The sequence below is a fragment of the Antechinus flavipes genome, chromosome 1 (genome assembly GCF_016432865.1).
Source record: "Antechinus flavipes isolate AdamAnt ecotype Samford, QLD, Australia chromosome 1, AdamAnt_v2, whole genome shotgun sequence".
Taxonomy (NCBI): domain Eukaryota; kingdom Metazoa; phylum Chordata; class Mammalia; order Dasyuromorphia; family Dasyuridae; genus Antechinus; species Antechinus flavipes.
The window spans coordinates 716,255,886-716,273,544 of NC_067398.1; the positions used below are offsets into that span (position 1 = coordinate 716,255,886).

Below are 17,659 nucleotides of genomic sequence, written 5' to 3' on the forward strand. Positions count from 1 at the left end.
TGGAGGATTCTGGGGAGTTGGGGAGCTCCTGTTCTTGGAGGATTCTGGGGAGTCGGGGAGCTCCTGTTCTTGGAGGATTCTGGAGAGTTGGGGAGCTCCTGTTCTTGGAGGATTCTGGGGAATTGGGGAGCTCCTGTTCTTGGAGGATTCTGGGGAGTCGGGGAGCTCCTGTTCTTGGAGGATTCTGGGGAGTCGGGGAGCTCCTGTTCTTGGAGGATTCTGGAGAGTTGGGGAGCTCCTGTTCTTGGAGGATTCTGGAGAGTTGGGGAGCTCCTGTTCTTGGAAGATTCTGGAGTTGGGGAGCTCCCTATGACTGGAGGATTCTGGGGAGTTGGGGAGCTCCTGTTCTTGGAGGATTCTGGGGAGTCGGGGAGCTCCTGTTCTTGGAAGATTCTGGAGAGTCGGGGAGCTCCTGTTCTTGGAGGATTCTGGGGAGTTGGGGAGCTCCCTGTGACTGGGGGATTCTGGAGAGTTGGGGAGATCCTGTTCTTGGAGGATTCTGGGGAGTCGGGGAGCTCCTGTTCTTGGAAGATTCTGGAGAGTCGGGGAGCTCCTGTTCTTGGAGGATTCTGGGGAGTTGGGGAGCTCCTGTTCTTGGAAGATTCTGGGGAGTTGGGGAGCTCCCTGTGACTGGGGGATTCTGGAGAGTTGGGGAGATCCTGTTCTTGGAGGATTCTGGGGAGTTGGGGAGCTCCCTGTGACTGGGGGATTCTGGAGAGTTGGGGAGATCCTGTTCTTGGAGGATTCTGGGGAGTCAGGGAGCTCCCTGTGACTGGAGGATTCTGGGGTGTCGGGAAGCTCCTGTTCTTGGAGGATTCTGAGGTGTTGGGGAGCTCCTGTTCTTGGAGGATTCTGAGGTGTTGGGGAACTCCTGTTCTTGGAGGATTCTGGAGAGTCGGGGAGCTCCTGTTCTTGGAGGATTCTGAGGTGTTGGGGAGCTCCTGTTCTTGGAGGATTCTGGAGTTGGGGAGCTCCCTATGACTGGAGGATTCTGGGGAGTTGGGGAGATCCCTGTGACAGGAGAGTTGGGGAGCTCCTGTTCTTGGAGGATTCTGGGGAGTTGGGGAGCTCCTGTAAGTGGAGGATTCTCGGGAGTTGGGGAGCTCCTGTAAGTGGATGATTCTGGGGAGTCGGGGAGCTCCTGTTCTTGGAGGATTCTGGAGTTGGGGAGCTCCCTGTGACTGGAGGATTCTGGGGAGTCGGGGAGCTCCCTGTGACTGGAGGATTCTGGGGAGTTGGGGAGCTCCTGTAAGTGGAGGATTCTGGGGAGTTGGGGAGCTCCTGTAAGTGGAGGATTCTGGGGAGTTGGGGAGCTCCTGTAAGTGGAGGGTTCTGGGGAGTCGGGGAGCTCCTGTTCTTGGAGGATTCTGGAGTTGGGGAGCTCCCTGTTCTTGGAGGATTCTGGGGAGTTGGGGAGCTCCTGTAAGTGGAGGGTTCTGGGGAGTCGGGGAGCTCCTGTTCTTGGAGGATTCTGGAGTTGGGGAGCTCCTGTTCTTGGAGGATTCTAGAGTCGGGGAGCTCCTGTTCTTGGAGGATTCTGGAGTTGGGGAGCTCCCTGTTCTTGGAGGATTCTGGAGTTGGGGAGCTCCTGTAAGTGGAGGATTCTGGGGAGTCGGGGAGCTCCCTGTGACTGGAGGTGGGGAGCTCCTCAGCCCTGGGGATCCTCCAGCAGAGGCCGCCCGCTTGTCAGGTGTGTTGCAGGCTCAGGAGTTCTTGTCTGGGCCCCCACAGCCCCTCCAAAGCACTCTGCCCTCTTAGGCCGTGTGGGACCGTGTCCCCAGCGTTTCCCTCTCTCGGCCCAGGTCCTCCTCTGTAAAATGGGCTCAGCCTCCTGCCCTCCCCTGGCCGGGCCTGGGCCTCTGATGGGGCCTGCCCCCCCCCCACCCCTGGGAGGGAAGCAGCTTCATCTGGCTAATGCCCCACCTTGGGCCCTTGGGATCAGATTAGGATTAGGGGATGAGCTCCCCGGGCCGGGCTGGGCCAGAGCAGCCAAGCGGGACTCCGGAGCCGGGGAGGCTGGGGGAGGAGGCCCGGGGGTAGGGGCTGGCACAAGGGGCCTCGAGCAGCAGGTGCCGCGGGAACCGGATCCTCCGGGGCCCCTTCATTATTCACGAGCCGGCGGTCAGCCCCCCCAGAGCTCCCATCGGGACGCGGGCAGGGAACCGGCGTCTGGCCGCTCCGTCAGGTAATGCCCTCGGGGAGCCCGGCCTCTGCTGCTCGCCGGGTGGGCCGGGGGGCCGAGACCCCGGGGGTCCGGGCAGGGCCGGCTCGATCTGAGGGTTTCGGTCGCCGACTAAGCCCGGCCGCCCGCCCCGGCCAGCCTCCTCCCTCGTGCTCTGGTTGGGGGCCGGAGCCACCTGTCCTCTCCCTCCCAGCTGCCCGCCGAATGCTCCTGCAGGGGAAGCCTTTGGGGTCCTGCCAAGAGCCAGGGGAGGGGGCCGGAGGCTGGCATGTGCCGGCCCGCCCACTGCCCTCCGCCCTGGCCGGCTGCCCACCCCCTCCCCCACAGGGACCAGAATAGGCTTCTCTCTGGAAACAAAAGCCCCCCCGGCTCTGGAGTCAGTCCGGGCCGGGGGCGGGGCGGGCCTCCTGCCCTTGCCCTCGCCCTCCGCCGGCCGCCCGCAGAGCGCGCAGCTGGGCCCGAGAGGCAGGATGCCGGGGGTGGCGGGGCCGGGGGCGGCCGGGGCCTCGGAGCTGGAGGAGCGGCTGACCCGGGCTCTCCAGCAGCTGCGTCTGGAGGTGGGAGTTGGGGAGCTCCTGTGACTGGGGGATTCTGGAGAGTTGGGGAGCTCCCTATGACTGGAGGATTCTGGGAGTTGGGGAGCTCCCTATGACTGGAGGATTCTGGAGTTGGGGAGCTCCTGTTCTTGGAGGATTCTGGGGAGTCAGGGAGCTCCTGTTCTTGGAGGATTCTGGGGAGTTGGGGAGCTCCCTGTGACTGGGGGATTCTGGAGAGTCGGGGAGCTCCTGTAAGTGGAGGATTCTGGGGAGTCGGGGAGCTCCTGTAAGTGGAGGATTCTCGGGAGTTGGGGAGATCCCTGTGACAGGAGAGTTGGGGAGATCCTGTTCTTGGAGGATTCTGAGGTGTTGGGGAACTCCTGTTCTTGGAGGATTCTAGAGTCGGGGAGCTCCTGTTCTTGGAGGATTCTAGAGTCGGGGAGCTCCTGTTCTTGGAGGATTCTGGAGTTGGGGAGCTCCCTATGACTGGAGGATTCTGGGGAGTCAGGGAGCTCCCTGTGACTGGGGGATTCTGGAGAGTCGGGGAGCTCCTGTAAGTGGATGATTCTGGGGAGTCGGGGAGCTCCCTGTGACTGGGGGATTCTGGAGAGTCGGGGAGCTCCTGTGACTGGAGGATTCTGGGGAGTCAGGGAGCTCCTGTTCTTGGAGGATTCTGAGGTGTTGGGGAGCTCCTGTTCTTGGAGGATTCTAGAGTCGGGGAGCTCCTGTTCTTGGAGGATTCTAGAGTCGGGGAGCTCCTGTTCTTGGAGGATTCTGGGGAGTCAGGGAGCTCCTGTTCTTGGAGGATTCTGGGGTGTCGGGAAGCTCCTGTTCTTGGAGGATTCTGGAGAGTTGGGGAGATCCTGTTCTTGGAAGATTCTGGGGAGTTGGGGAGCTCCTGTGACTGGAGGATTCTGGGGTGTCGGGAAGCTCCTGTTCTTGGAGGATTCTAGAGTCGGGGAGCTCCCTGTGACTGGAGGATTCTGGAGAGTCGGGGAGCTCCCTGTGACTGGAGGATTCTGGAGAGTCGGGGAGCTCCTGTTCTTGGAAGATTCTGGAGAGTCGGGGAGCTCCTGTTCTTGGAGGATTCTAGAGTCGGGGAGCTCCTGTAAGTGGAGGGTTCTGGGGAGTCGGGGAGCTCCTGTTCTTGGAGGATTCTAGAGTCGGGGAGCTCCCTGTGACTGGAGGATTCTGGAGAGTCGGGGAGCTCCCTGTGACTGGAGGATTCTGGGGAGTCGGGGAGCTCCTGTGACTGGGGGATTCTGGAGAGTCGGGGAGCTCCTGTGACTGGAGGATTCTGGAGTTGGGGAGCTCCTGTGACTGGGGGATTCTGGAGAGTTGGGGAGCTCCTGTAAGTGGAGGGTTCTGGGGAGTCGGGGAGCTCCCTGTGACTGGAGGATTCTGGAGAGTCGGGGAGCTCCTGTAAGTGGAGGATTCTCGGGAGTTGGGGAGCTCCTGTGACTGGAGGATTCTGGAGAGTCGGGGAGCTCCCTGTGACTGGGGGATTCTGGAGAGTCGGGGAGCTCCTGTGACTGGAGGTGGGGAGCTCCTGTGACTGGGGGATTCTGGAGAGTCGGGGAGCTCCTGTTCTTGGAGGATTCTGAGGTGTTGGGGAGCTCCTGTTCTTGGAGGATTCTGGAGAGTTGGGGAGATCCTGTTCTTGGAGGATTCTGGGGAGTCGGGGAGCTCCCTGTGACTGGGGGATTCTGGAGAGTCGGGGAGCTCCCTGTGACTGGGGGATTCTGGAGAGTCGGGGAGCTCCTGTTCTTGGAGGATTCTAGAGTCGGGGAGCTCCCTGTGACTGGAGGATTCTGGGGAGTCAGGGAGCTCCCTGTGACTGGAGGATTCTGGGGAGTCGGGGAGCTCCTGTAAGTGGAGGGTTCTGGGGAGTCGGGGAGCTCCTGTAAGTGGAGGATTCTCGGGAGTTGGGGAGCTCCTGTTCTTGGAGGATTCTGGGGAGTCAGGGAGCTCCTGTTCTTGGAGGATTCTGGGGAGTCAGGGAGCTCCTGTTCTTGGAGGATTCTGGGGAGTCGGGGAGCTCCTGTTCTTGGAGGATTCTGGAGAGTTGGGGAGCTCCTGTGACTGGAGGATTCTGGGGAGTCAGGGAGCTCCTGTTCTTGGAGGATTCTGGGAGTTGGGGAGCTCCTGTTCTTGGAGGATTCTGGGGAGTTGGGGAGATCCCTGTGACAGGAGAGTCGGGGAGCTCCCTGTGACTGGAGGATTCTGGGGAGTCGGGGAGCTCCTGTAAGTGGAGGATTCTGGGGAGTCGGGGAGCTCCTGTAAGTGGAGGGTTCTGGGGAGTCGGGGAGCTCCTGTAAGTGGAGGATTCTGGAGTTGGGGAGCTCCTGTTCTTGGAGGATTCTGGGGAGTCGGGGAGCTCCTGTTCTTGGAGGATTCTGGGGAGTCGGGGAGCTCCTGTTCTTGGAGGATTCTGGGGAGTCGGGGAGCTCCTGTTCTTGGAAGATTCTGGAGTTGGGGAGCTCCTGTTCTTGGAGGATTCTGGAGAGTCGGGGAGCTCCTGTTCTTGGAGGATTCTGGGGAGTTGGGGAGCTCCCTGTGACTGGAGGATTCTGGGGAGTTGGGGAGCTCCTGTAAGTGGAGGATTCTGGAGTTGGGGAGCTCCCTGTGACTGGAGGATTCTGGGGAGTCGGGGAGCTCCCTGTGACTGGAGGATTCTGGGGAGTCGGGGAGCTCCTGTTCTTGGAGGATTCTGGAGTTGGGGAGCTCCTGTAAGTGGAGGGTTCTGGGGAGTCGGGGAGCTCCTGTTCTTGGAGGATTCTAGAGTCGGGGAGCTCCCTGTGACTGGAGGATTCTGGGGAGTCGGGGAGCTCCTGTTCTTGGAGGATTCTAGAGTCGGGGAGCTCCCTGTGACTGGAGGATTCTGGGGAGTCGGGGAGCTCCCTGTGACTGGAGGATTCTGGGGAGTCGGGGAGCTCCTGTTCTTGGAGGATTCTAGAGTCGGGGAGCTCCTGTTCTTGGAGGATTCTAGAGTCGGGGAGCTCCCTGTGACTGGAGGATTCTGGAGTTGGGGAGCTCCTGTTCTTGGAGGATTCTAGAGTCGGGGAGCTCCCTGTGACTGGAGGATTCTGGAGTTGGGGAGCTCCCTGTGACTGGAGGATTCTGGAGTTGGGGAGCTCCTGTAAGTGGAGGGTTCTGGGGAGTCGGGGAGCTCCTGTTCTTGGAGGATTCTAGAGTCGGGGAGCTCCTGTTCTTGGAGGATTCTAGAGTCGGGGAGCTCCTGTAAGTGGAGGGTTCTGGGGAGTCGGGGAGCTCCTGTTCTTGGAGGATTCTAGAGTCGGGGAGCTCCCTGTGACTGGAGGATTCTGGAGTTGGGGAGCTCCTGTTCTTGGAGGATTCTAGAGTCGGGGAGCTCCCTGTGACTGGAGGATTCTGGGGAGTCGGGGAGCTCCCTGTGACTGGAGGATTCTGGGGAGTCGGGGAGCTCCTGTTCTTGGAGGATTCTGGGGAGTTGGGGAGCTCCTGTTCTTGGAGGATTCTGGGGAGTCGGGGAGCTCCTGTAAGTGGAGGATTCTGGAGTTGGGGAGCTCCCTGTGACTGGAGGATTCTGGAGTTGGGGAGCTCCTGTTCTTGGAGGATTCTGGAGTTGGGGAGCTCCCTGTGACTGGAGGTGGGGAGCTCCTCAGCCCTGGGGATCCTCCAGCAGAGGCCGCCCGCTTGTCAGGTGTGTTGCAGGCCCAGGAGTTCTTGTCTGGGCCCCCACAGCCCCTCCAAAGCACTCTGCCCTCTTAGGCCGTGTGGGACCGTGTCCCCAGCGTTTCCCTCTCTCGGCCCAGGTCCTCCTCTGTAAAATGGGCTCAGCCCCCTGGCCCTCCTGCCCTCCCCTGGCCGGGCCTGGGCCTCTGATGGGGCCTGCCCCCCCCACCCCTGGGAGGGAAGCAGCTTCATCTGGCTAATGCCCCACCTTGGGCCCTTGGGATCAGATTAGGATTAGGGGATGAGCTCCCCGGGCCGGGCTGGGCCAGAGCAGCCAAGCGGGACTCCGGAGCCGGGGAGGCTGGGGGAGGAGGCCCGGGGGTAGGGGCTGGCACAAGGGGCCTCGAGCAGCAGGTGCCGCGGGAACCGGATCCTCCGGGGCCCCTTCATTATTCACGAGCCGGCGGTCAGCCCCCCCAGAGCTCCCATCGGGACGCGGGCAGGGAACCGGCGTCTGGCCGCTCCGTCAGGTAATGCCCTCGGGGAGCCCGGCCTCTGCTGCTCGCCGGGTGGGCCGGGGGGCCGAGACCCCGGGGGTCCGGCCCCGGCCTGCCCTGCACCTCCTCTCATGGCCCGCTTGCAGGCGTGACCTCCCCTTCCTGCGCGTTTCCTGCGTCCGGGCCCAGCTGGCGCGCTCTGCCCCTGCTCCCCCATCTCCCACGGGCCCCGGCTCCACGCGCCTTGGGGGGGGTCCCATGGCTGGGCCCCCGAGGGCACGTGGTCTCGTTTCTACTGCGCCCTCGCTCTCACCGCTTGTTAATCTCCCCCTCCCGGTCTCTCCCCATCCCAGATGGAGGCAGAGGCGGCGGCGGAGCCCCCCGCGGGGGGGCAGCTGGAAGTGGACGTGGCCAATGGTGGGGAGAAGGGCCGGCCGGCGAAGGAGCCCGGGCCCCAAGCTCAGGGCAAGGTGCGCCCGGAGGACTTGGCGGCCATAGAAGACGAGGACGTCCTGGACAAGATGGTATGAGGGCTGGGCCGGGGCTGGGGCTGGGCCTGGGCTGGGCCGGGGCTGGGCCGGGGCTGGGGCTGGGGCTGGGGCCGGGGCTGGGGCTGGGGCTGGGGCTGGGGCTGGGCCTGGGCTGGGGCCGGGGCTGGGCCGGGGCTGGAGCTGGGCTGGGCTGGGCCGGGGCTAAAGCCGGGGCTAGAGCTGGGCCGGGGCTAGAGCTGGGCCGGGGCTGGGGCCGGGGCTGGGCCGGGGCAGCCGGGCCCTCCTCCTGGCCGCCCAGGACCCCGAGGCCCTCTTCCAGGGGCTGGAGGATGAGGAGGGGCCGGAGGCGCCCCCCGTGGCCCACCCCCCCACCTTCAGCAGCCGGCGGCTGTCTTCCGCGCCTCTGTCCCGCGGCAACAGCCTTGTGAGTGGGAGCGAGGCAGGGAGGAGGGAGGGGGACGGTGGGCTCCGGGGAGGGCAAGGGGTGGACAGCGAAGGCCGGACCCCGCCGTGGGGAGCCTCCTCGCAGGCCCTGGGCCTAGTCAGGGGGCCTCGGGGCCGGGGAGCAGCCGGAGCCCCCGTTCAGGAGGCGGCCATTGGAGGACAGATGGCCGAGCTGAGAGGGCTTTGGGGGGCAGGCGCCAGCTGGGAGGCCCCAGGCTGGGTGAGGAGGAGCACAAGGAGGGGGGCTTCCCTGGGACAGCGGCTCCGGGGCCTCTCACTGCAGGAGGCCGGGGCTGGGAGGGAGGCTGGCCCGAAGGGTCCAGGGGAGAGAGCCCCCCCATCCCGTGCCCTGCCCCTGCAGCCGGGCCCTCTCTGGCAGGATCCTGACGGCTGTCGCCATCTGGTCCGTCCCTGCTTCCCTTTCCCCGGCACCCGGCATCCTTCCTGGGCCGGGGCCGGGGCTGGGGCGGGGCCGGGGGCGGCCGGGGCCTCGGAGCTGGAGGAGCGGCTGACCCGGGCTCTCCAGCAGCTGCGTCTGGAGGTGGAAGGTGGGCAGCGGGCCGCGGCCCAGGCCGCCGAGGACGCCATGGCGGCCGTGGAGCCCGTGGCCCGGGCGGCCCAGGAGCTGCAGAGAGAAACAGCCGCCCTCCGAGGGCAGCTCGAGTACCTCAGCCTCCAGCTGGAGGCCCTGAGCCTCCGGCTGGGGCTGCCCGACCCCGCGGCCCCCTGCAGACCAGCGGGACCGAGAAAGAGAGCGGCGGCTGCAGGAAGCCCGGGCCCGGCCCGGGGAGGGCCGGGGGGCCACCGCCTCCGAGACCACCACTCAGCAGAGCCAGAAGTCGGCCGACGGGTCGGCCGTGAGGACCGTCACCAAGACCGAGCGGCTCGTCCAGTCCAGTAAGGGCCGGCGCGGGCGTGCCACGGCAGGGGCTGGGAGCCCGGGACAGGGGAAGGCCTCAGGCCCGGACCTGGGAGCGCTTGGTGATGTGCCCTGAGGTCATGGCGTGGGGGGGTGCAGCTCCCCTCCTCCCAAAAGCGTGACCCCACGTAACGGTTCCCGCACCTGTGTCTTTGGTCTCTGGGCGTCGGGGCCGGAGGGGACACCGAACCCGGCCGGGAGGGGGCGCAGACGGGCAGTCTCTGAGCTCTGGGGCCCGGGCGCCCCCCGGAGCGCCCCCTGAGCCCGAGTGTCTGTCCCCGCAGGCGATGGCAGCCGGACCTCCCGGACCACCACGGTGGAGTCGAGCTTTGTGAAGCGCTCTGAGAGTAAGGGCGGCCCGCCTCCCCCCGCCTCTCCGCCTCCGGACTGCGCGCTTCGCCCCTGTCTGTCCGTCTGTCCGGACACCGTCCCGCTCCCACCGCCCTCCGCCTCCTCCACCCCCCAGACACTCCCTGGAAGGCTGCCCGACCCCGCGGCCCCCAGACCCTCACCACCCTCTCCCCTCCTCCCAGACGGTGGCAGCAGAACCGTGGTCCAGACCAAGTCGTTCTCCTCTTCCTCCAAGAAGATGGGCAGGTGAGGAGAGGGCGCGGGGCGCGGGGGGCTGGGGCTGGGCCGGGGAGGGTTCTGGGCCCCGATCCTGCCCGACACGGCTTTGTGACTCCGGCCAAGCCCAAGTCTCTCTGGGACCTCTGGAGCCCACAAGGGTTCTGAAGGGCAAAGCGGGCCGAGTGTGTGCGTGCCGGTCCAGCCCCTTCCCCCCGGGCCGGGGCCGTCATGTAAAATGGGGCGGGGATAGCTCCCCGGCACCGCCCCCAACCTGTCTCCTCCCTGGAAGCATCTTCGACCGGGAGGACGAGACCCCGTCGCGGGCCGGGAGCCTGGCGGCCCTGGAGCGGCGCCAGGCCGAGAAGAAGAAGGAGCTGATGAAGGCCCAGAGCCTGCCCAAGACCTCGGCCTCTCAGGCCCGCAAGGCCATGATCGAGAAGCTGGAGAAGGAGGGCGGCGGCGGCGGGTGAGCGGGGGGTGGGGGGCAACAGGGAGAGGCCAGGGAGAGGGCCGGGGGAGGCGGGGGGGGGGCGCCTGGGCACCAACACGGGGGCGTCTCCTGAGCCGCGGCTCCTCTTCCCGCAGCAGCCCCGCCACCCCGCGGGGGGCCGTACAGCGCTCGTCCAGCTTCGGGGTCCCCAACGCCAACAGCATCAAGCAAATGTTACTAGACTGGTGCAGAGCCAAGACCCGCGGCTATGAGGTGAGCAGGGCCCGGCCCCCACCCACCAGCCCCAGTCCCTCTTGGCCTTTGGAGGCGGGGGGCAGCGGGGCCCCCTGGGAGTCTGGCCCCTGGTGTTCCTGGTGGGGAAACTGAGGCCCGGGGAGGTCAAGTCATGTGCTCAGTAAGGCCTGACTTCAAGCCCACTGAGACCCAGGCCCCGGAGCCCCTCGCTGCTCCTCGGGGGCCGACTCGCCACACGCCACACAGGCAAAGAGACTGATGCCCAAGTGCACGGCTACCAAGTGTCAGAGGCCGGGCCTCCAGACTCCCAAAGTTAGAGATAGAGGCCCCTCCCAGCCCTGACTCCCCTGTTCTAAGCCCTTTCCTCTCTGACTCCCCTGTTCTAAGCCCCTTTCCTCTCTGACTCCCCTGTTCTAAGCCCCTTTCCTCTCTGACTCCCCTGTTCTAACCCCTTTCCTCTCTTACTTCCCCTGTTCTAAGCCCCTTTCCTCTCTTACTTCCCCTGTTCTAAGCCCCTTTCCTCTCTGACTCCCCTGTTCTAAGCCCTTTCCTCTCTGACTCCCCTGTTCTAAGCCCCTTTCCTCTCTTACTTCCCCTGTTCTAAGCCCCTTTCCTCTCTGACTCCCCTGTTTAAGCCCCTTTCCTCTCTGACTCCCCTGTTCTAAGCCCCTTTCCTCTCTGACTCCCCTGTTTAAGCCCCTTTCCTCTCTGACTCCCCTGTTCTAAGCCCTTTCCTCTCTTACTTCCCCTGTTCTAAGCCCCTCTTCTCTCTTACTTCCCCTGTTCTAAGCCCCTCTTCTCTCTTACTTCCCCTGTTCTAAGCCCCTCTTCTCTCTTACTTCCCCTGTTCTAAGCCCTTTCCTCTCTGACTCCCCTGTTCTAAGCCCCTTTCCTCTCTTACTTCCCCTGTTCTAAGCCCCTCTTCTCTCTTACTTCCCCTGTTCTAAGCCCCTCTTCTCTCTTACTTCCCCTGTTCTAAGCCCCTCTTCTCTCTTACTTCCCCTGTTCTAAGCCCCTCTTCTCTCTTACTTCCCCTGTTCTAAGCCCCTCTTCTCTCTTACTTCCCCTGTTCTAAGCCCCTTTCCTCTCTTACTTCCCCTGTTCTAAGCCCTTTCCTCTCTGACTCCCCTGTTCTAAGCCCCTTTCCTCTCTTACTTCCCCTGTTCTAAGCCCCTCTTCTCTCTTACTTCCCCTGTTCTAAGCCCTTTCCTCTCTGACTCCCCTGTTCTAAGCCCCTCTTCTCTCTTACTTCCCCTGTTCTAAGCCCCTTTCTCTCTGACTCCCCTGTTCTAAGCCCTTTCCTCTCTGACTCCCCTGTTCTAAGCCCCTTTCCTCTCTGACTCCCCTGTTCTAAGCCCCTTTCTCTCTTACTTCCCCTGTTCTAAGCCCCTCTTCTCTCTTACTTCCCCTGTTCTAAGCCCCTCTTCTCTCTTACTTCCCCTGTTCTAAGCCCCTCTTCTCTCTTACTTCCCCTGTTCTAAGCCCCTCTTCTCTCTGACTTCCCCTGTTCTAAGCCCTTTCCTCTCTTACTTCCCCTGCTCTAAGCTCATTTCCTCTCCGACTCCCCCGTTCTCCTCTCTGGCTCCCCTGCTCTCAGGCCCCCCTGTCCCGACATTCTCCGGGGGGGTCTCTCTCATGCTCGAGGAGGCCCTCGGGTCTGGAGCCAGCTGGAAGCTCGAGCCTCCTCCCACAGCCAAGAACATTCAGTCCCCCGGGGCCCGGGGTGCTGAGCTGGGTCTCGGGCCAAATCCCATTAGCGGGGGCCCCCGGGGCCTGGAAGCTTTGGGGCCTGCTGTAATCTTCTTGCAGTCATAAAAATACTTTGTGTTCATCCCATTAAAGTCTGATTAGCCGTGTCTCCTGAAGCCCTGCCGTGCACTGGGGCCTCCCACGGGGGCAGCTCCGGAGGCCGGGCCGGGCTCCCGCGCGTTCCTGGGCGGATGCTGGGCGCCCGCTGACGGACTGACCGCGGTCCCGCAGGGCGGTGACCGGGCCCAGGGCCTCTCGCCCGGGGCCGCCTCCCCGGGTCACCCAGGCCGGCTTTGGAGGGGCCCGAGGCTGAGATCCGAGGGTCCCGAAGCGCCCTTCTGGAAGCCCGGACTCCATGTAGGTGCCCGGGGCCTGCTTCCCCGTCTGTCCTCCCAGGGCCTGCCTGGCACACAGTAGGTGCTTAGCCATTGCTCGCCAACTGCCCGAGTGATCGCCAAGATTCAAAAGGCTGTCGAGAGGAGAGCGGCTCTAACGGCACAATGAGACTCACTCACATACACGGCCTCGCCCCGGGGTCCAAGACGGGGGGCCCGGCTAGCCGGCATTATTCGGGAAAACCCTGGGGGTCTTAATGGACCCCCGTCAGAGACAGTGGGGTGATAGAGCAGGTCGATCGCAACCGAGAATTCCTCAACTTGGGTCTTGTCAGACTTTATCTGGAGTATGGGGACCAGTCCTGGCTCGGAGACCGGAGGTCCGTCAAGGGATGGCCACGGGGTGAAGGGGCCAGAGCCTGTGCTCCCATCAGAGGAGCTTGGGGAGGCTAGTTGGGAGGGGCTGTCTGGTGGAAGGCTCGTCCCCCCATTCTGACAGCCCCTCACCTTGTCCCCCTTTCTCTGATGGGCACTCCCTTTGCCCCCTTCTCTGGTGGGCACTCCCTTCTCTGGTGGGCACCCCCTTTGCCCCCTTCTCTGACGGGCGCCCCCTTCCCCCCAGCACGTCGACATCCAGAACTTCTCGTCCAGCTGGAGCGACGGCATGGCCTTCTGCGCGCTGGTGCACAACTTCTTCCCCGAGGCCTTCGACTACGGCCAGCTGAGCCCCCAGAACCGGCGCCACAACTTCGAGGTGGCCTTTTCGTCAGCAGAGTACGTAGCCCCGCCCCCGTCGCGGCCGGCGCCCCAGAGGCCGAGGCGGGGGGTGGCCGGGGAGAGGCCGCCCGTGGCCCCCGGCCGGAGACGGGCCCCTCGGCGGCCAGGACAGACCCCCCGCGGCTTCCCCGCCTTCTCCATCCTTCTGCTGGGCCCGGAGCCCCGGGCCCCCCCATCCTGCTTTCTGCTGCTCTCCCCGGCCCCCAGGACAGGACGGGGCGGGCCGAGACCCCCCCGGCCCCCCTGAGTGCGGAGAAGGGACAGAGGGTCCCTGCCCCCCGCTCCCCCGCCCAGGCTGCCCTCCCTCCCGTGCCCAGGCCTCCGTCCCCCACCCCGGTGGGGCCAGCATTTTCTCCAGTCTGTACAGGGGGCTTCCAGCCGGACTGTGGGAGCCATGGGCCCGGGCCTCGACCGTCCGACCGGCCCCATCCGTGGCCCGCAAGCCAGGTGGCCCCCCCCCTGCCCTTCCCCCTCTGTCTTCCCCTGTCTCTCTCTGCTCTCTGCCCTTCCTTCTGCCCCCGAAGCTTTCTGCACCCCCGTGTCCACTCAGTGTGCCGGCCCACGATTCCAAATGGAGCCGACGGGCTGGGAGGGGGGCCGCGCCGGCCCCCCCGCCCTCCCCTCCCCCGGGCCTATATACGCCGGATATATAGCAGAGAGCGAGACCGCTCTGGTTTGGAATCGGCTGCTGTTGAAGCTCACGGCCCCTGGCCCGCTCGGATCACCCCCGCCCATGAGCCCCCGCTTCCTCCGGCCCTCGCGCCCCTCCTCCTCTCCCGCCACCCCTCACGCCTCCGCGCCAGCCTCACCGCCCCCACGCCCGCCCGGCTGGGGGGCGCCGCCCCTCGGTCCTCCCCACCCCGCACCTGTGACTGGTCTGCCGCGGCCTGCGCCCCCTCCCCCACCGGCCCTGTCTGTGCGCACACCAGTAGAGTTCGGTAGCACCCACGGGCCGGAGCGCATGCGGGGGGTGGCGGCGGGCCGACCCCGGCAGCGTGGAGAATGTCACCGGATTTACGGATCTCTCTCTCTCTCTGTCTCTCTCCGTCTCTCTCTCTTCCTCCTGCCCCCTCCCCCTCCCCTCTCCCACCCCCGGTCGGGGCTGGCCGTGCCCCCCCAGGACCCACGCTGACTGCCCCCAGTTGCTGGACACGGAGGACATGGTGAGGATGCGCGAGCCAGACTGGAAGTGCGTGTACACGTACCTCCAGGAGTTTTACCGCTGCCTGGTTCAGAAGGGGCTGGTAAAAACCAAAAAACCCTAACCCCCCGCCGGGAGCGCCACGGTGAGAAAGGGGGCGGCGGGCGCCGGGGCGGGCGCGGGGGGCGCTGAGGCCGGCCTCGCTCACCGGCGGCCTGGGAGGGGGCTTAGAACCAGGGAGCGTCAGAGCCGGGAGGGGGCTTAGCCCGGGAGGGCCTTGGAGCTGGTCCCCCCGTCCTTGTCCCTTTCTGGGTCCTTTCCCCCATGGGGCGACGGCTTGCCCGCTCTCCCCAGCTACAGTGTCTCCGAGTTGCAGATGGGGCTGGGCTGCCCCTTTCTGGGGACTAAGGGAGAGTAAGGCCCGTGCCCGGCCCCTCCCCCGATTTTCCCATGAGGAACAGACCTCAGTCTGGAAGGCTCCTCGGGCCCAGAGGCCCCCCCCCCCCCCAGGCCCAGGCCCAGGGCCCTTGGCGGGCGCTCCCGTGGCCGTCAGGCCGGGACGAGGGGCTCACCTGCCCGCAGGCTCCCCGGGCCGGTGTCCAGGGCCGCCCACTGCGGAGGCTGGCCCAGCCGTGCTCCCTGTCATATATGGGCAGGGCAGCGGGCCCCCGGGGAGCCGTCGGCCTGGAAAGTGTGACTCAGCGCCTGACGTCTGTGGCCGCTCGGCCCCCCCACCCGGGGCATCCCGCGCCCTCCCGGCATCGACGATGGCTTTATAAGGCTGCAGCCGGGGGCCGGGGAGACTCCCGGGACAGACCGGCCCGCAGACCTTGGGAAAGGAGGGGGCAGGCTCCCGCCCAGCGCCAGCTGGCACCGAAGAGCCTCTGCGCCGGAGCTCTGGAGCTGGGAGGGCTCGGGGCAGAGCTGGCGGGGGAGGAAGATAGCCTGCCCGGGAGGGCTCCAGCCCGGGGGGACCAGGAGGCTCCCATCAGGGGATGGCAGCGGCGAGAGGGGCCCGGGAGCCCAGAAGGTCAGGACTAGGAGGGGCCCGAGAGCCCAGAACATCAGGACTAGGAGGGGCCCGGGAACCCAGAAGGTCAGGACTAGGAGGGGCCCGAGAGCCCAGAACATCAGGACTAGGAGGGGCCCGGGAACCCAGAAGGTCAGGACTAGGAGGGGCCCGAGAGTCTAGATCGTCTCTGCTGGAAGGGGGTCTTAGAACAGCGAAGGTCAGAGCCCAGAACGTCAGGACTAGGAGGGGCCCAAGAGCCCAGAACGTCAGGACTGGGAGGGGCCCGGGAGCCTAGAATGTTTCACCTCTCCTGGGTCTTAGAGAGGAATCAGGGGTCCTCAAACTACACCCGCGGCCAGATGCGGCAGCTGAGGACGTTTATCCCCCTCCCCCAGGGCTATGAAGTTTCTTTATTTAAAGGCCACCAAAACAAAGGTTTTATTTTTACTCTAGTCCGGCCCAACAACAGTCTGAGGGAGAGTGAACTGTCCCCATTTAAAAAGTTTGAGGATCCCTAGATTGTCTGTTGGAAGAGGGAGTCTTAGAACAGTGAAGATCAGAGCCCAGAACGTCAGGACTAGGAGGGGCCCGAGAGCCTAGAATGTCCCAGTTGGGAGGGGCCGTACATCTTGGGATGGACGTTAGCTTCCGAAGCTGCTTTGTTTCTGAGAGAAACTGAGGCACCCAGTGAGGCGGCTTGTGCACTGTCCACGGCAAGGGAGAAGCGCGCGGGCCGGCTTTGCAGTTCGGGCCCCTCCCTTCCTTGCAGCAGGTCAGCTTGTGCCCCCCACCCTGCCACCCCAGGCCCCCTTGCCTGGGCACGAGCTTTCAGAGAAACAGAGTAGATAGAACCGGGCTCCGAGGGCAGAGCTCTGGGCTGGCCAAGAGTCGGGCGGCCGGAAAGGCCGGCAGGGTCCGGGGCAGTGCCCGCAGGCAGCCGTGGGTACGAGCTGGGAGACGGCCGGGGCCTCCTGGGCTGACGCGGGCCAGAGACCTTCATACCGGGAGGGGAAACTGAGGCGCAGATGGGGCCCCAGGTGCTGCTGGCTCGGGCTCTTCCAGCTGAGCTCGGTTGCTCAGCAACAGATGAGATGAGTCCCCAAACAGAGATAAACACAGGTCCTCGCACGCTTGATTGATTCAGCAGAGCCCGCGCCAGGGCCGGGGCCGTTCCCAAAGAAGGCCATGAGCGTCCCAGGCCAGGAGATCTGGGCCATTAGTCTTCCCCGTCCCCCTGGTCCCGTCCCGTGCAGGGGCTCGCTACCCTCCCCCGCTCCGCCCTTACTGGAAGGAAGGTCCCCCGAGCCGGCTCTGGGAGCAAAGCCGCCCCCACTGCGGGGATGAGGCCGAAGGCCCCGTTTTCAAAAAGGAGCCAGGGTCTCTAAGCCGGGGGTGAAGGTGCAGGGTCCGTGAGTGTGGGCAGGGAGGTGGTGACCGCGGGCAGGCGGCCTGCTCCTGGCTGGGCAGCGTGGTGAGCCCCGTGGCCGGCGTCGGCTCCTTTGGGACTAGCAGGCCCCCGGGGAGATGACCCAGTCCCCAGCAGCTTCGGTGGGAGGGCTGCAGGGGCAGCTTAGCCCAAGAGCGGTGATGCAATGGCAGACAGTGGGGACATGATTTTAGACCTAGGGGGACCCTCGAGTCCCAGCCCCTTATTTTGCAGATGAGTAAACTGAGGCCAGGAGAGGGGACTTTGTGACTCCCCCAGGGGGCTTCTTCCCCACCCCCTTAGAATGCTGGGCAGAGGAAAGCCAACAGGAATGGACTCATTGTAAAAAGCACCCCCCCTTTGTGGGTACAGGATGAGGGGTACCAGAGGGGAGAAAACTGCCCTTGCCCCACGAGCCCAGCCTGAGTCGGGGAAAAGTCGCCCTTGAACGCCCGATTTAAGAAAAAGCTGGGGAGGGTCTAGCAGGAAGGTGCGAGGGGAACGTGGCAGCTGCCTTCAAGGAGGGCTCGGCTTAGTTGTGCCAGGCCTCCGAGGGCAAAGCTGCAAGTGCCGGGTGGCAGACGGAGCCGGGGGAAAGCTTCCAACGGGGTGGGAGGGCTGCCCCCGGAAGGGCCAGCCCCAGCAGCAGGTCAGAACAGGGCACAGACCTGGGCTTATAGCTGGTGCCCACCTGGTGCCCGCTCCACCGCCACTCTGAGCCCTGGGGGCCAACTGCCCCCCCCTTTTCACATGGGAAACAGGCAGAGGTTCAAGCGGCTTAGCCAGCAAGCAGCCTCGGAACTCGGGGGCGACACTAACCCCTGAGCCACCCAGCTGGTTCCCCAAGAATTCTAAGGTGCCTTCCCCCCTTCCCGGCCCAGCTTCAGGGCCCCGGCAGCATCCCCCAGGTTGGGGAGGGCTGGAGCCCCCTGCCAGGCTGCCCCTGCCCAGCCGCCAAGTCTCCGGTGGAGCTGAGGGGGCCCTTTCCAGCCTCCAGACCGGACTGGGAATATCGGAGCGTGTTCTTGCTCCTAGGACTAACAGGGCGCCCTCCGCACCTCAGATTGGGCTCCTTTTGGAGGTCGGGGCTGCCCCTGCCTGGCCTGGCTTGTCCTGTCCCAAAGGCTGTGGCTGCCTCCTGGCCTGGTTTGTCCAGCCTGCCCCTAGCCTGGCCTGTCCCAGCATACCCTGGCCTGGCCTGGCCTGTCCCAGAGGCCATGGCTGTCCCCTAGCCTGGCCTG

The 17,659-nt window shown here is 65.0% G+C and overlaps 1 protein-coding gene and 1 long non-coding RNA gene across 26 annotated transcripts in view; one reads left to right on the forward strand and one right to left on the reverse strand.

Moving 5' to 3' along the window:
- Nucleotides 1-17,659, forward strand: part of SMTN (smoothelin) — a 33,228-nt gene that overhangs the window by 14,947 nt on the left and 622 nt on the right. The window contains exons 13-21 of the mRNA XM_051976261.1: nucleotides 7,223-7,393; nucleotides 7,659-8,352; nucleotides 8,498-8,701; nucleotides 9,008-9,070; nucleotides 9,257-9,320; nucleotides 9,583-9,759; nucleotides 9,882-9,996; nucleotides 12,685-12,836; nucleotides 13,960-14,028. Of these exons, the coding sequence (XP_051832221.1) occupies nucleotides 7,223-7,393; nucleotides 7,659-8,352; nucleotides 8,498-8,701; nucleotides 9,008-9,070; nucleotides 9,257-9,320; nucleotides 9,583-9,759; nucleotides 9,882-9,996; nucleotides 12,685-12,836; nucleotides 13,960-14,028 (1,709 nt within the window). The remainder of the gene's footprint in view (nucleotides 1-7,222; nucleotides 7,394-7,658; nucleotides 8,353-8,497; nucleotides 8,702-9,007; nucleotides 9,071-9,256; nucleotides 9,321-9,582; nucleotides 9,760-9,881; nucleotides 9,997-12,684; nucleotides 12,837-13,959; nucleotides 14,029-17,659) is intronic.
- LOC127545698 (uncharacterized) lies at nucleotides 10,003-12,678 on the reverse strand. 25 transcript variants are annotated; one of them, XR_007949778.1, is made up of 5 exons: nucleotides 11,350-12,678; nucleotides 11,228-11,318; nucleotides 11,166-11,195; nucleotides 10,444-11,101; nucleotides 10,003-10,320 (listed from the first exon to the last, which is right to left on the reverse strand). It is a non-coding gene; the product is annotated as an uncharacterized LOC127545698 (long non-coding RNA). The 25 variants fall into 25 exon arrangements; XR_007949773.1 differs by having other exon boundaries at nucleotides 10,444-11,132; XR_007949786.1 differs by having other exon boundaries at nucleotides 10,444-10,847; nucleotides 10,880-11,195.